General features: G+C 42.2%; 1 protein-coding gene across 1 annotated transcript; it reads right to left on the bottom strand.

Annotated features, from left to right (window-relative positions):
- Positions 1 to 1,585: 1,585 nt before the first annotated feature.
- On the bottom strand, positions 1,586 to 4,742 carry GADD45A (growth arrest and DNA damage inducible alpha). The gene is made up of 4 exons (XM_059137218.1): positions 4,485 to 4,742; positions 3,836 to 3,937; positions 3,346 to 3,583; positions 1,586 to 2,263 (listed from the first exon to the last, which is right to left on the bottom strand). The coding sequence occupies exons 1-4, from the start codon at positions 4,526 to 4,528 to the stop codon at positions 2,150 to 2,152; spliced, it is 498 nt and encodes a 165-aa protein (XP_058993201.1). The 5' UTR covers positions 4,529 to 4,742; the 3' UTR covers positions 1,586 to 2,149.
- Positions 4,743 to 17,188: the final 12,446 nt, after the last annotated feature.

Here is a 17,188-nt window from a genome sequence, read left to right as displayed (position 1 = left end):
CTGCTTTCTTCTCTGTGTTCTTGGCTTAATTCACTCATTTTGCAAGGGTTTTCAGTCAAGCAACTGTAGAAGAGGATTGAAAATCCTTACTAAAGAAGGTAAGAACATTCTATTCAAAACCCACTGCTCTCCCCATCTTTTGGTAAAACAAAGGTTAAGTACCGGTTATGTTTTGGATCAGGCACCAGCTTGAATAAAATACAATGAGCTTAAGGCCTAACAACCCACATTTCTGGCAGAAGTGGAAAAACAGAAATTTAACTGTGAGGTGAAGTGCTTCTTGGGCCTGTTATTCGGAAGATGCAGAAACTTGGAGCTTTGTATTACTATCAGTTGGTTTGGTTTTCTCTCCTGACTTCTATCTTTTCCTAATGACCTGTACTCATGACAAGGATGGGAGACACATGGTGGGGGGAGCCGTGGGGGAGGGGTGCCATTTGCCAATTAGGCCAAAAAAAAAAGAAAGAAAAAAAAATCTATGTTAGGCTTCTCAGTAGGCATTTTTTGCTTTCTTTGGCTATATACCTAGAGGAGATTGTTACAGTTAATTATCAAGTGACTGTTCCAACTAAGAGGGGATTGTTCTGCTAAAGCCTTTCATTTTTGCTCTTTTCTTCCATCTCTCATCGAATCCAACCAGACCCCTTGAAACCACAGCGGAAACGTGCAGCTGGAAGACATACAGCTCTAGAGAGAAGAGGGGCACGGGAGTTCTTTGCCAGGCCACTTCCCTGTTTGTTCCTTAAACATGGTCTGCAAACTGCACAGCCTTGGCCTGGTCCAGTCACTTCCTGATTGGCGTCACCTCCAGCCTCTTATCCCAGTAATCTCTCTTTCATGGGTCCTGAAGTTATCTTCCCAGAACACTGATCACGTCACTCCCCTTGTGAAGGCCTCTGCCGAATCCCCAGAGTTTACAGAAGGAAGCCCTAATGCCCTTCAGAGTCTGGGCCTAATCCCCACCCCCTTTTTTCACCTTATCTCTCCCTTCTCTTCCACCCCAGAGGCACACAGAATCACCCTTTGTTCCCTGAACCAGGGTGGGTCTTTCAGGGAACCCGCCTTTGCACAAACCAGGGTCACTGCCAGCAACATCCTTTTCCTCTCTAGCTGGGGAAGTGAAACCTGAGTTCGAAGACCATGTAAAAATGACCTGCTCTTGCAGGTAACTTTGGTCACTTTTGCTTCCTTAGCATTCTGCATATATTCTTACTATGACATTAATGTCACTGCATGGTAATTATTCCAATGTTGCAAGTGAAATCTCAAACACTTCTTTCCTGAACTGCAACCCCAACGCTTCTTAAATGAGCTTTGGCTTTTGGACTTTGGACATAGTGTAGAGTAAGGCACAGTAAGATGTCTGTTTAAATAAAGACTAAGAAATAAAATTATGCCATGTCCAGCCCAAATGCATAAAAGTGGAAAAAACAGATACATGACACATGCAGGTCTCTACCTATATAGAGAGATAGACACATATACTGTAGATACATGATTTCAGAAGGGTTTTTAATTTTTCCATATAAAAAAATTTAAGATACATTCCAAGTTAAAAGAAACAAAAGCACACATTAAGAAATGATGCAATTATTCCATACCAGTTTATTGTAGGTATTGTGTTTCAAAAAATTTATAGCATAAATAACTTTTCATGTCATAAAATAACTTAGTACAATTTATAATAAAACTTTGAGAATTTAACATCTCATCAAAATACAATAAAATATGGTTTTAAAATATGATTAACCCTTTCTGCTTTTCTTTTACTTGAGGGCATATAAACCAAAAATACCCAAACTACTGCAGCACATTTGAACTTTAACAAAGCACATTTGGTTTATGTAAATGTAACTCAACCATCCTAAATTAATACATAGTTTGTTTTCCTTCCTGCATGGTTCTTTGTAATTTTTTGTTCCTTTTGACTTGTATTTGTTGCAACACACCTTCCTTCTTCATTTTCACCTCTTTCCATCTGCAGAGTCATCTTGCTCTGGCCCCCGGAACATGTAGTTGAACTCACTCAGCCCCTTGACATCAGTTTCTGTAATCCTTGCATCAGTGTAGGGAGTAACTGCTTGAGTAACTACAAAGGTATTTCAAAACTTCAGTGCAATTTGGTTCAGTTATTTTCATTCAGATGCCATCACCGTTCAGGGAGATTAATCACTGGAACCCACTGATCCATGTAGCGACTTTCCCGGCAAAAACAAATAAGTTGACTTAGGGCAGGATCCTTCCACTGTGATGAATGTGGATTCTGGAAACAAAATGAGGAAAATAAATTTACTATTTAAAAAAATCAGCATCTGCTAATAATGACACTCATGTCAAGAGGAAAACAACTTCCTCTTGAACATTCTTTACTTTGGCTGTGTGACATACAGACTAGTTACAACCGTAAAAAATAAACTTTCTTCTAGGTAGCTGGTTTCCTGCAGAATCATTAAGGGTAATTCTCCACTAACCCATACTCTGAAAGGATGAACACATGCAACCCTCCGAACCATATACATATGGTTGCATGAGACTTACTTAGTTTTGCATGACAGTATCATTCACAGGTTTGTCCTGTGTAAGACACCTGAGTGAAACAGCTCTGAGACATATTTCCATGCTCTGTGTACAGTGAGATGAGAGCTACGTAACAGTTAACAAAAGCTGCCACTTGATATCCTCCCTAAAGACAGAGTAGTAATTTTCCGGAGTAGCAAAATGATTGGGCTGCCACTTAACTAGACCAGCCAAAAGGTAGTGAACTGTAAAAGACAAGGCTATCACATTTACCTTTGGAAACACAAGTAATTTACCTATCAAAGGCTTTTATCAGAAAAAAAGTGTCCATTAAAAAAGGCACAATTGCAAAGAAAAAATTCTCACTCCACCCTCTTAATGTATTTCTAGGGAATTAATAAGGTCTGTCTCCTACACCATTTCTATTTTTAACTTTGAGTGGTGGAGAATGAAGCTGACTGACTCCTTAATGAGGGTGAGCCAGGAATTTATTTGGCTTTATCTAATCTGCCCTACTAAAGGAATTAGTCACGGGAGGTAGTGCAGATGTAGGTAGGGAGTAGCTGGGCTGACAGTGCTGACTCACAAGGATCTCTTCCGCTGCTGGCAGCCTCCAACGTGCTTAGACATGTTCTGTACCAGAGAAAATCCTGATGATGAAACCAGCACATCTCGGCTGAAAGTCCAGCCACGCTCTAATGGAGCAAAGGCAGCCACGCTCCAGCGCTCCCCCTCACTGCAGATCTGCAGTCAGGCGACTCTCAACCCTCGGCTCACTTCCCTCCAGGACTCTTAACTGGGATGGGCCTGCAGACCCCTTTCGCTTACCGTCACCAGGACGCAGTGCAGGTCCGGGGGCTGCTCAGCGCCCTCGCTCGAGGCTGGGCTGGCGTCCGTCTCCAGGAGCAGGAGCTCGGCCAGTCGGCCCGGGTTGCTGACGCGCAGGATGTTGATGTCGTTCTCGCAGCAGAACGCCTGGATCAGGGTGAAGTGGATCTGCAGAGCCACATCCCTGTCGTCGTCCTCGTCCGCAGCCAGCAGACACAGCACCACGTTATCGGGGTCGCTGAAGGCAGCGGGAGGGGCGGGTGAGCGCAGAGGCACCAACCGTCTGCGTAGACGCCCGCAACACTCGCCAGGGCCCCGAGGTCGCGCCCCGGCCTGCTCGCTCCCCGCACCCCACCTCCGGGGCAGGGGGCCGAGAGGCAGATGGGAAGCCTCAGGAAACTGCGCGGCAGGGCGAGGGGTTCTCCGCGACGTCGCCTCCGGGCTGGGGCGGGAAGGGGAGCCACGGGAGACGCGAGAGGGCCCCACTTACACGTTGAGCAGCTTGGCCGCCTCGTACACCCCGACGGTGATGGTGCGCTGACTCAGGGCTTTGCTGAGCACTTCCTCGAGGGCATCGCCCACCTTATCCATCCTATCCGCGAACGAGAGCAAAAGGGGTCCCGTCAGCCCAGGTCCCTTCGGGGCCATCGCCGCCCCCTCACCCGGCACCGCGACCCTTCCTCCCGAGTCCGTGCGCCGCCGCGCCGCTGGGTTTCTGCAAACGCCAAGCCTCCCCCGGCCCAGTCACCCGCACCCCGCACCCCCGTGACCCCTCGCAAGCCCAGAGGCCAGGAGGCCTGCGAAAAGCCCCGACAGGGCCACCCGCCACCCTCCCCCGCGGGCGCTGCCAGTCAGTCCCTGGCGCTGGGCGCAGCCACAGGCTGCCAGCCGCAGGGGCCGCAGGGGGCAGGGACGGTGCCTTCTGCCCTTTGCCGAGGCCCAGAGGGGCTCGGCCGGGTTAGGGGGCACGCTCCTTCCGTCCACCCGCGCCTCTGGGAAGGTTCCCAAGAGAGACGGGCGGGAGGTGCCTCTGCAAACTTTCAGCCGCTCGCTCGCCGGCAAACCTTGCACAGCCGGGACGCGCTGCGGTGCGCGCAGTGGGCGAGAAGGAGTTCCGGGAGAGGCTCCGGCCGCCTTACCTTTCAGTCTTCTGCTCTCCAGCCGAGAATTCCTCCAAAGTCATATTGCAACTGCGGGTCCCCCACAGAGAGAGAGCGGCGTGCCGGCTGCTCCTGCCACTGTGGGCGCTCGGGCGCCTGCTCTCTGCACTCCCTCACAGGTTCCTCCAGCGCCCGCCGCCTCAGCGTCGTCCAGCCGGTCCTCCCGCCCCACACGCTCGCCCGCCGCCACCCCTCGCCTCCCTACCGGCAGCTGCTTCACAGCCACTGAAGGACAAAGGCCCCGCTCGCCGGAGTTATCCGGCTAACCTCCAGCCAACCACCACCCGCCTCATTTGCATATACACAGCCATTGGGTTATGCAAATAAGCCTGAGCCGACAATTTGACCCTAGCCCCTGGAACCGTGGGGAGAGGAGCGGAAGGGGGTGGAGCCAGGCGGAAGGCGAGTTTAGGGGGCGGGGGCGGTGCAGGGATCGCGGAGGGCGGGGTCGCGAGCAGACCCTTACCCTGTTGGAGTGGCGGGTAGGAAGGTGGGGGGTCTTCGCCGCGGCGGGGGAGAGGGGGTGTCTTCCACTTGAGGCCGGAGCAGGCTGCCAAGTGTTTTTCTAGTTGGTGCACATTTTTTATGGTAGTTTCATGTCCTTTGTTTTTAGGGGTTGCTATTAAAATGTATTTCCAGGGCGAATGCACCCAAGTCTAGTAATTATTAGTAAGCAGGTTACATAAAAAGAGTGTTTCAGACCTCTGGGGCAAAGTTTACCTCAGAAGTGTTGTTTGTGTAAGTCTAGGCAAAGCTGCTTATTAGTGGTAGTATTATTTCGGTGCCCTGATGGCTGGTTTGATTTATTTTTGGAAGGTTGCAAGGGTTGGAAGCTCAAAAAAGAAAAATCAACACATTTGTGTTTGGTGATGGCACGGAACCAAGTTGGAATCTTTTCCACACAAAGCAGAAAGCCTTCCCACCTGCTGAGGGTAACTCTGGAAAACCATGTTCGCGAGGAGCTGGTTACCACATGTGTGTATCCTAGCCTTGCAGATTCACCTTTCTCAGAGAGCTTTTCCCAAAGGAGGATCCTTATGCACCGCACCAGCTAAGAGACAAATGTCTGACATCCACACACGTCTAAACTTAAAATACTCTCGATACGCCCTAAGCTTCCTTTCATAAGGCAAGTATGTCACTACCTTCCACAGAGAGCCTATGATCTCACTGTGAATTATTGATGTTAGATGCTGAATCATGAAGCTGCAGCTATAGGACCTTTTAGTCATATGCTAAAATTTCACCTTTGAGATAATGGCAACATGGGGGTGGAAAGCAAGCAGAAGTTACACATTTCTGAGAGGCAAACTTCAGTATATAGACTTTGACTTAATAAGTTGAAAGTTCTCACCTTTGTTTTATGAGTATATGCAATAAATGCAAAAACATGTCTTAAACCTTTTGAAGTCACCAAATGTGGTGAAAATGCCTCTACACACTCTCATTCAAAACCTTGCTTGCATTACTAAGGTCTCTGTACAGCCAGAGGTCAAAGAAGTAATTTTTTGCAAGGTGCATAGGAGTTTTTGCACCTGAATGTTTGTATCATTCTAGGCAAAATATTCTCCAGCTCTCTTGATCCTAATTTAGTGGAAAAGAAAAGTGATATGTTGGTTTTCTGGCTCATTTATTTGAGCTGACATTTTGCACTTAATCCTTAACTGCATTGTCAGCAAGGGGCAACGTTTGAGTAAAGGAATGGTTGGTCGTGGCCAATGTATAATTTACCCAAGGATGCATGTGTATTTCATATCTGTGCCCTAAATCCTAACATGTGATGCCTTTGTTAAAGAATTCCTTAAAGTTGAATTTTTGGAGGGTGCTGAAATAGTTTCAGTTGTGCAAACAAAACATGAATTATACAGTATGGCCTGAGTCATCATTTGAAAATTGTTGAACTGTGTTCTGTGAAACTCCAAGTTTCTATCCACTAGGTATTTCTTACAGGTTCTTTGGAAGAAAATGTGATCACAGCAGGCTCACAAAGAATTAGGGAATTGTGTGAGTTCTTGATAGCAGGGACTGTGACTTCATGAATGTGGTGTTCTCAGCATCTTGTACAATTTCTGCATTTAACAGAACAGTCAGTGTTTATTAAGTTGAATAGAATCTGAGAGCTGAACGAGATCTCAGGATCCTGCAGTCCTGTGCAGTGCATGAATCGTCTCTAAGATATTACACCTGTAACTTTAATTCAAAAATGTTTCTTTGATGTCATACTATATACCAAGAACTATACAATTCCTGATCCTTTGCCTTTAAAGTGCTTGCCATCTAATTGGTATGCCCATGCTTGGATTGGATTTTGGGACAAAATAGTGTGCACTGTCATCAGCTAGCTATGCTGAAAGTCCCATGACTTTAGTCATCTGAACGGAAGCTGTAGGACAGTAGAACCCGTGTATTGTTTACGCCAATTCAAATGAACCATGGCCCTAATAATGCCCCTCTCAAGTCAACTAAATATAGTGAAAATGTGGTATAAAGTGGTTATTTCTTTCTTTTTTTTTTTTTTTAAAGTGGTTATTTCTTAATATAGGCATAGACCCTCACTCTAAAACTGTATTTCATGCCGTATTTGGCCTCATGGGAAGGTTATTTGTTCAAGTGTTGTGGGGTTGTTCTCTGTGAGATAAGCCTAGCTTTCCAGTATTCAAAAATATTCACTTGTCATACTTTCTGACTCAGATGTGTTATATCATTTCCCCTCACTGCTGAGTCTACCTAGAATGTTTCATCAGTGATTATCTTCCAAAGTGGTCCTCTTGGCTGAAAGTGGAGGCTGCCATTTCACTACAGTCAGATTACAGTTATATGTTGATGATGATTGAACACAGATGATTTATTTCATAAACACTTATTAGTCCTACGGGATGTTGCTATCCAATGACAGACCAAAGGAATTTCCCTAGATCAGGATAGAATATGCATGTATACATATTTGTAAAAATAACTCTTGATATGTGAGATCATTTTAAAAACTACCCCCAGTACTTCAACTGCACAGGACTGGAATGATCTGTAGTAATATTTGTAAGGATACCAAATGGTTATATTCAGAAACCAGATGAAAATGTACTTAAGAATAGTTAAATTATCTTAGTACTGCTACCTACTTTGTATTTTAAGAGTCTTTTTGAAATTTTCTTCCTTTTATCATACATGTCTTCCTACTACTGGTTGTATAGAATAACTTTTTTTTTTTTTTGCAAAACTTAGTTCTTTAACATCCAAAAGAAATATGATGCTTATTGTTTCAGTATTAGATGGATCACTGTTTATATTAAAGATCAATTAGGTTGTGACATAGTTTTATAAATATAACTATATAGCTATTATATTTTATTAAAAATCATACAGTTTCTGATGTATTTTTTGTGTAAGTCTGGTGAAGCTAGTTTCTAAAGTCCAGCTGTGAATTTTCTTCATTTTTTTCTCCCAGAGAAGATTATTCAGCCAAAATTTACTGTTACCTAAAAGTGTGATGTTTTTAGGTCAATATTTCCATTTGAATTTAACATAAATGTTTAGCATCTTGGACCATCACTGTGGTAGGCAAATTCTAAGATGACCTCCATGATCTCTAACCCCTGGTATAAAGCTCTGTATAATCCTCTTCCCTTGAATGTGGACAGAACCTATGCCTTGTTTCTAACCACTTGAATATGGCAATGGTGTTGCACTAACACATCCACAATGGTATTACATTCTATGGCAAAGGTGAAAGGATTGCAGATGTAATTAGGTCCCTAATCAGCTGACTTTGAGTTAATTGAAAGGGAGATTATACTAGTTGGACCTGACCTAATCATGTAAACCCTTAGGAGAGGGCTTAGGCCTTCTCTGAAGAGAGACTAGAAGCATCAGAGATTCTCCATCACTGGTTTGAAGGAGCAATTTTCATGAATTCTACAATGGCAAGCTAATTAACTTTGCCAACAACCTGAGGGAGTTTAGAAATGGATCCATCCCTAGTTGATCATTCAGAGGAGAATGTAGGCCTGAGTAACACTGATTTTAGCCTTGTAAAATTCTGAGAAGAGAGCCAAACTGAGCTCTGCCTGAACTTGTAACCTGTAGAAACTGTGAAATAATAAATGAGTGTTGTTTTAAACCATGAAGTTTTGGGTAATTTGTTATATACCATCAAAACCTAATTCAATCCCCTTAGTGCCATCTTGTGTGTTCAAAAAATCCTTACCCTATGCAAATTCTCTTCAGTTATTAATATTCATGAGATTGGAGTCCTGCTGTTGCTTTGAGCCTTACTCCAAACACCTTGTGTTGACATCACCTGTTCCCATCTCACCAGCTATGAAGGAGCAAGCCAGTTGAGGTATCAAGGGAAGAGACTCATTAGAACATTCTTCAAGAACCCCCTCGCTCCATTCCTCACCTCCTCACTGAGTGAAGTAATGTCAGAAGGTTTCTATTAGAGTAGGAATGGTCTCTTTGTGAATGTCTCTGAATGGTAGACCAATCACTGGTTGAGGAACATAGGTGGTCTGAGGTGGTAACTGGCCAATGGTAGTTTGTTCGGGTACCTTGAAAAGGATTCTGAATTTTCTATCTCTGAAAGAGAAGAGATAATTCTTTTCACCCATCACTTCATCGCAAAGTTTTCTTCTTCCTATCTCTTAATAGCTCCATCCTTGGACCTCTTCTCTTCTCTGTCTATACTCATTTTTACAACGACCTCATCCCTGGCTTTAAACATTTATATGCTGATGACTCCCACATAAACTTCCAATATGGCCTGTCATCATTCTTGAACCTCAGGCTTACTCATCATCTCTGTCTCCATATACAATACTCATCTCAAACTTAAAATGACAAAAGTTGACCTTCTGATTATCCTCCTATAGGTCAATGGCAATTCCATCCTTCCCATTGTTCAGCCTACAAACCATGGTGTCATCCTCGACTTCTTTCCTTCACAACCCACATCCAGTCTGTCAGCAGATCCTATCAGCTTACCTCAAAATGAAAAATAATTCAACCATTTCTCAGGGCTGCCACCGCTACCACCATCATCTCCCACCTGGATAACTGCAACAACTGATCTCTCTCTTTGCTTTTGCCCTTCCTTTGCTCATGTCCAGCAGCCAAAGTGATTCTATAAATAGCAAGTCAAATCACAGTCAATTCGCTGGCCCAAACTTATAATGGACCTTCTTTTCACTGAGAGTAAAAGCCAAGGTGCTTACTATGGCTTACAAGAATCTACAAAATCTATTCATCATGATAAAAATGTTCTAATATTGATGGTAGTGACAATTGCACAACTCTATTAAGATATTAAAAGCCACTGTGCTTGCTTTGGCAGCACATATTCTAAAATTGGAACAATATATTAAAAACCACTAAATAGCATATGTAAGTGGATTATATGGAATGTGAATTATATCTCAAGAAAGCTGTCATGAAAAAAATTATACCATATCCCTACTTCCATCTCATCTTTTACTATTCTCTCTCATGCTCATCCCCCTCTGGCCACACTGACTTTCCTTTTGCCCCAGGGCCTTTGTACTGCCTGCTTGCCTGAAATATTCTTTCTCCCGATAACCACATTGTTCACTCCCCTTAATGAGGCCTGCCCTGACCTCAAGTTTCAATAGCCAGTATTACTGATCTCCTAAACTCTATTCCCTCTTTATTTAACGAATTATATCCCTGATCACTTTCTAATAGATAGATCGATTGATAGATTTTATTTAAATTTAAGTTAGTTAACGTATAATGTATTATTAGCTTCAGGGGTAGAATTTAAGATTCATCAGTTGCATACAAGACCCAGTGCTCATTACATCAAGTGACCTCCTTAATACCCCATCCCCCAACCCAGCTCCCCTCTAGCAATCCTGTTTGTTCAATATAGTTAAGAGTCTTTTGTGGTTTGCCTCCCTTTCCATTTTTTTTTTTTAAATATTTTATTTATTTATTTGACAGAGAGAGAGATCACAAGTAGGCAGAGAGGCAGGCAGAGAGAGAGGAAGGGAAGCAGGCCCCCTGCTGAGCAGAAAGCTCATGACCTGGGATCATGACCTGAGCCGAAGGCAGCGGCTTAACCCACTCAGCCACCCAGGTGCCCATCCCTTTCCATTTTTATCTTATTTTATTTTTCCTTCCCTTCCCCTATGTTCATCTGTTTTGTTTCTTTTTTTGTTTGATTGTTTTGTTTTGTTTTGTTTCTTATGAGTGAAATCATACGGTATTTGTCTTTCTCTGGCTGACTTATTTCAATTAGCATAATATCCTCTAGTTCCATTCGCATCATTGCAAATGGCAAGATTTCATTCTTTTTGGTGGCTGAGTAATATTCTAATATATAAAATATATATATTTGTGTGTGTGTGTGTGTGTTTGTATCCCACATCTTCTTTATTCATTCATCAGTAGATGGACATCTGGTCTCTTTCCACAGTTTGGCTACTGTGGACATTGCCGCCATAAATATTGGGGTGCATGTACCCCTTTGAATCACTATTTTTTATCTTTTGGCTAAATACCTAATAGTGAAATTGCTGGATCATAGGGTAGCTCTATTTTTAGCTTTTTGAGGAACCTCAGAACTGTTCTCCAGAATGGCTGTAACAGTTTGCATTCCCACCAACAATATAAGAGGGTTCCCCTTTCTCCTCATCCTTGCCAACATCTGTTGTTTCCCTGAGTTGTTAATTTTAGCCATTCTGACTGGCATCTCACTGTGGTTTTGATTTGTATTTCCCTGATGCTGAGTGATGTGGAACATTTTTTCATGTGCCTGTTGGCCATTTGGATGTCTTCTTTGGAGAAAGGTCTATTCATGTCTTCTGCCCGAGATCTCTGACTGTATTTTTTGTTTTTTGGGTGTTGAGTTTGAGTTCTTTATAGATTTTGGATACTAGCTCTTTACCTGATATGTCATTTGCAAATATCTTCTCCCGTTCCATAGGTTGCCTTTTAGTTTGGCTGATTGTTGTTTCCTTTGCTATGCAGAAGGTTTTTATCTTGATGAACTCCCAATAGTTCATTTTTGCTTTTGTTTCCCTTGCCTTACTTCTATGTGTTGTCTATCATGTAGCTACCCCCTCAGCCTACTCTAATCCCCCAGTATAAAATCAATGCAGTAGGATTTGTTTTATTCACTGGTTGGTCCCTAAGTGGTTAAAATAGTGCCTGGTACAGTGTGGACCCTCAATAAATATCAAATTAGACATTGTTGAATGAATAAGTTGTGCAGGTTTAAAGATGTAATTAGCGAACAGAACTTAAAGCTATAAATCAACTTTTGGTCTCCTTGTATATTGGAAAGGAAGATATCTTGATCGAACACTATTTTTGAACTACAGAGGGTTATGCATCTTTATCTGCGTTCTATATTCTTCCAGAAACTTTCTCTACCCCCAGCCTGAAAATTTTTAAAATATTTTCTTTAGGAGCTATAAACTGGTTCATTTTGTAAACTGAGGATTTGTGACCTCTTCCAGTCTGTACTGTATACACATATAAAACCCAATAGATTAAAAGGTCCTTAATTACCAAGCTTCAAGTCTTGTTCTTTTAATGTAGCATAAAGAGATTATAATGACGAGGAAAATGACCTTGAACGGTTTTATGAAGGTAAGTTTTGAAGTGGGAGATTTAAAAGGGCAAAGATTGGGTGTCTTGTTATAGAAGCAACATACAAGAAACACAGTGGAGATGAACTTAAAGAAACTGAATATCATTTAGGACACTGCAAACAAAAGAAATAAAGGGTAAAGGAAAATAAGAGCATTCTTTTTTTTATTTTAAAGAGCATTCTCTACTATTTAAAAATTTTACCTTTCTTTTTTTTTTTTTTTTTACACATCAGTGCTTGCTTATAAGCATTTAATCTCTATTCACTGAAAATTTTTGCCAGTATAAATTGAAATTGCCTGTAAGATCTGTTCTGTACATAATATACATTTTTACATTTTGCTTTGGTTCTCTTTTACTTTGGCAATGAAATGTCAGTCTCAAGATCTGGAAGGTATTAAACAAGATAATTTACAATTAAACCCTCTAAGACTGATCTTTCAAAGAGGGTCGAGGACCTGGTCTTTTGAAGCACCCATTTCTGGATGGCTGGTCTTGGAGGATGTCTGACAGTACTCTGGCTACTGTTTGACTTTATACTGTAAAGGTCCAAAGTGGCCTCCTTTTTAGCAACCAAAGAATGTGGTGAGCAGACTGTTATCTGGCTGCCCATTATGAACACTTTACTCCTGTGCTCTGTGGACCATATCAGTTTGTGGCAAAGTGATGGATTGTGTTTAACATTCTGCTGTTGACCTATAAGGATTTTTGCCATATGTTCTAGCTCATGCCCTTCAGATCTAGGAGGGGGAGGGCGTATTATCATCGCTGACCACTAAGCAGAAATGTGTCAGAAAGCTTGCTTTCTCAGCTAAAACACCACCCTTGGCAAGCCATCCCTCCCTATTCTAGGAAAACATCACCATCAGATACCAGAAGGCCTGTTTATAGATTCATATGGTTGTCTACCTTTTATATCTGTATGTTAGGGAAATTTTGAAATAACGCTGTAAATTTAAGATTTATGTGGCTACTTGGCAGGCACAGCCAACACAAATCTAATTTGATGTCCTTTTAAGAATGTGGCCTGAATGACGCACATGAGGCAGGCTGCTCACCCTCTCCATACCTCAGTTTCCCCATCTGTCAACTATTAAAAAAAATGTTTTTTAGAATTCTCCCTCCAAAACAAATAGTAGGCACAATCCTTACATATAGATAGAAAAAAGCAGAAGTGTTCTCGCTGCAGTGGCCAGAGAGGGCTGGGGTAGGGGAGGTAGAGTTCTGCAGGTTTCAGCCTCCTCTCATCCCCTCTCCCAGCTCAACCCATAGTCTCTGAGACACACGTTAGTCACAGTTGGAAACTAAAAAGTTTGTCCTGTAAGGCACTTCCAGCTGTAGCATTTTCTTTTTGCTTAATAATTTTGTTATTCTATAATTATTTTATAATTTCCACAGCCACTGAAAAACTTCTATCTTACTTCACCACAGAAATGTTTTTCTGGGCCTGACCAATTTAATCACCAAGTAATCTGTGTCAAGAATCAAAAACACATTTGTATTCTTCTGTTTTTGATATCAATTTTCAAAAATTTCAACCCATTGCAATAAGTTTGTTGAGATTATGTTACAACTTGCCTTCTTCACCTTAATATATTGCCTGGTTACCAAATGCTACGGAGTATGGTTTGGCACTGTGTCTTAATAAACAGGTCGCACCTGGGAGCTAGTGGGAACTCTCCCTTCTGAAAAGAAACAGCTACAACAGATGGTAAAACGAGTGAAAACCAGGTGGGGTCATTGCTTAATGACCATTTGAATTAAGTTTGGTTAATTTGGCGTGTCTCTCATTATCCCTGGCAACTAGACCCTCTATTTTATAAGTTTGGATTTATATCTTTTACATAAACTATCAAAACAAGTCCATCTGTGATCCCAAAGCTACACCCGCCTTCCATCCAATCACAACGTAAATCCTGATTTCTTTGGTTCTGGCCCAGGAGAGCCCATAAGCACGGGACCTTGGAAATACTCTGCAATTTACTTTTCCTCGAGTTACTTCTTATCATCCATGACATGTCCCCTTCACTCTTTTCTAAGTTTTCGTTTATAAAAATAACCTAATGTTTAACCTAAAAACCCTTATTAGCTCAGTTTCCAGGGGTCTGAGAAATCAAAATTTCAACCCATGTGTATCTCTTTGGAAGATTTTTCTTCTGAAATCTGTGTGTAACAGCAAATTACACAGGGATGTTTCAGAACATTTCTAACTCGACTTGTGATTTATTCATAAAAACAGCAAATTTGTTAAATGCTTATCATGCACTTGGCACTAGGATAAGATGTTTATTTATATGACATCACTTGACTGTCATGACCCTCTTTGAGGAGGCTACAGTTATCTTCATTTTATTGCTGAAGAAGCTATAGGGCCTTTTGGAGATGGGGAAGCTAGTTACTAGCTCAAAGGCCCCACAGTAACTGGCAGGACCAGAATGCAGGCGCACATATGTGGGACTCCAAACCTTACCTTCTTAGCCACAGAGCTAAGTTCTTCGTCTAGAACTGCTGTGGTTCATGCAGTATCAGAGCGTTGTATCCAGAATCCCGGCTCCGGAGCCAGGCTTGGGCAAGTCACCCACCCGTTCTGATCTCTTTCCTGAGTAATAATAGTACCCATCTCATAAGTTTAGCTGACGAGATACTCTCCGTACAGCATTTACAAAGCACAGAGCCTAGAATGCCATATATATTAATTACACAGTGCCCGTTTTCCAATTCCCATTCTAATTTTCTTCCTTCCAAAGTCCTTTATCTGAGTCAAATATCATATCTCCCTTTTCTCTCACATTTGAGGCATTACGGGAGAGGGTAAAAGCACTGGGCTTCCCTGTCTCACCTAACGCTGTAAAAAATTCCACTGCATTTTAATATGGCTCCAGATGAATCCAATATACATGTTCCTGCTCTAACTGCCGACGAACCAAGTTTTCCGCGTTTGTGCCCTTTAGACCTCTCTGCAGTTCTGCTAGCGGCAATGAGGTAGTTCTGCACGCTAAGGAACCGGGCTTGATGTTATTCCAACCCTTCCTGTGTGTGCGCGCCTGCCCGTGAACTTGGGCTCATGTGTTTAGTACAGAACAATGAGTTTCTCAAGTTGTAGAATACCCTCACATTTCTTTTATCCTCTGAAAGCTTCCTGTATTTGTGACCTCCTTTCAAATGGGCAACTGCATCCTCAACATCTGGGTCCTCCCTGCTGTAGGGAACATAAATTAACTGGTAGCGTCCTGTAAATGTTATGGGTGGGAGCCGGGGAGTACAGAGAGGCAGGCCCGGGTGCTTTCAGTATCTAACAGCTGGTCCCAATGCAGTGCCTCAGAACTGGTTTTAGCTGACGTCAGATAACGCTGATGTGCACCAGATTGGCTTGTAGTACCAGTAAAGCTGTCCCCTCCCACTTCCCCTACTGCCCCCGTGCTTGCCAGAACGCTGGAGACCATTATGAACTCACAGTTGTCATTTGATCTCCATCTGGCTGCTGTCACTAAAGCTGCCTTTTATCGCTTGCCAGAAGTGTAAAGCTAAAGACGTTTCTCTTTCTCACAGATCTTTGCTTCTAGTCCTTACTTTTCTAATTTTCTGGGTAGTTTCAAGTAATTCTCCTTCTGTGGGAGTCTATGTATCACCATCGGGAAACTGACAAAGGACCCACTGGAATATTTTCCCACATGTCTACTTGGTGAACTAGATTTAGCAATAGATTTTTAGGAAGTGTTAGAGGTGGGCTGTGGCTTTGTTGACTTCAAATATTATGTCTCAAGTTTGATGTGGTTTGAATTTCTGAGATAAATGTGAGATTTGCGTGTATGATCTCATGCAGTGGTAAATTTTATGGAGCTGTAGATCACAACAGCCTAGCCATGCAATTACATGGGTCCCTGTACTGAATTAGAATCTACCCAAATTAAACAATAAATATAAGAGGAACATGCCATAAATTGGATCTCATAACAGCTTAATAATCTGAGGAGGACAGAAGAATGAATTCTGAGGTGATGTTTAATGTACTTTGTCACTAGAATGTTCTTAGTGAATTTTAGTAAATCACTGTAACTCTGGTACCAACTTAAAGATGTACTGTTGGTGTGATGGTCCAGTAGTTAGGATTTAGCCATCTTAGCACCATAGCCTGAAGATCATTCCTGGTCAAGAGCCCTCTTGAGAAATGGCATTTCACATTCAATAAGCATTGTTGAGGGTGATGCATGAAAAATGGGCTCTAAAAGTTTTAGAAACAAATTTAGGATCCTGATGTTTACTTAGTTTAGGAAATTAATCCATTAAGAAGTAATTATAAAGAAACTTTTGTGTATGTTCTCAGGTTACTGTTTCTAAAAAAAAATTAGGAGTCACTACATTCCGTATGAATCCATGTTGTATCTTTGCATGTGAAAAATGAAACGATGTGGAGGGACCTACATCACCATGTAAACATGTTCCTCTTTGAGTGATGGGACTGCAGGTCATGTTGATTGTCTTATTTTTACTTACTTTTGTTTGATAGTGTTTCCTAAAACAAGCATGTGTTACTTACGTAAAAATATTTTTAGTAGAGGTAAAGCTAGCTTTCTGTGAAAGACACAGAGTAGGAGTATAAAATTTAATGATTTTGACAAATCCATACACTCATGTAACCCAATCAAAATATAAAGTCCAATGGGGTGCCTGGGTGGCTCAGTTGGTTAAGCAACTGCCTTCGGCTCAGGTCATTGTCCCGGAGTCCCGGGATCGAGTCCCGCATCAGGCTCCCAGCTCCATGGGGAGTCTGCTTCTCCCTCTGACCTTCTCGCCTCTCGTGCTCTCTCTCACTGTCTCTCTCTCAAATAAATAAATAAAATCTTTTAAAAAAAGAAAAAAAATATAAAGTCCAATGAAGATATAACCCCGAAATGATATAGACCCAATCAAGATTTATAACATTTCCATTTTCCTACAAAGTTGCCTTTTACCCCCTACCAGTCAATCCCCACATCCCATAAGCAACCACTGTTCTGATTTCTATTTTTCTTAGAAGGGGGAAGGGACAGAAAGAGACTGGGGGAGAGAATCTTAAGCAGGCTTCATCCTTAGTG

This window comes from Mustela lutreola, chromosome 10, assembly GCF_030435805.1.
Source record: "Mustela lutreola isolate mMusLut2 chromosome 10, mMusLut2.pri, whole genome shotgun sequence".
Lineage (NCBI taxonomy): Eukaryota > Metazoa > Chordata > Mammalia > Carnivora > Mustelidae > Mustela > Mustela lutreola.
Note: the sequence above shows the minus strand (reverse complement) of the source record. Positions and strands in the feature narration are given on the sequence as shown.

Excerpts from the sequence above, each read along its gene's own strand:
- GADD45A (XM_059137218.1), bottom strand. The coding sequence starts at position 4,528 with ATGACTTTGGAGGAATTCTCGGCTGGAGAGCAGAAGACTGAAAG. Across the intron at positions 3,938-4,484 it reads GGAGAGCAGAAGACTGAAAG|GATGGATAAGGTGGGCGATG; the intron begins GTAAGGCGGCCG and ends GTTCGCGGATAG. Across the intron at positions 2,264-3,345 it reads TGCACTGCGTCCTGGTGACG|AATCCACATTCATCACAGTG; the intron begins GTAAGCGAAAGG and ends TTTTGTTTCCAG.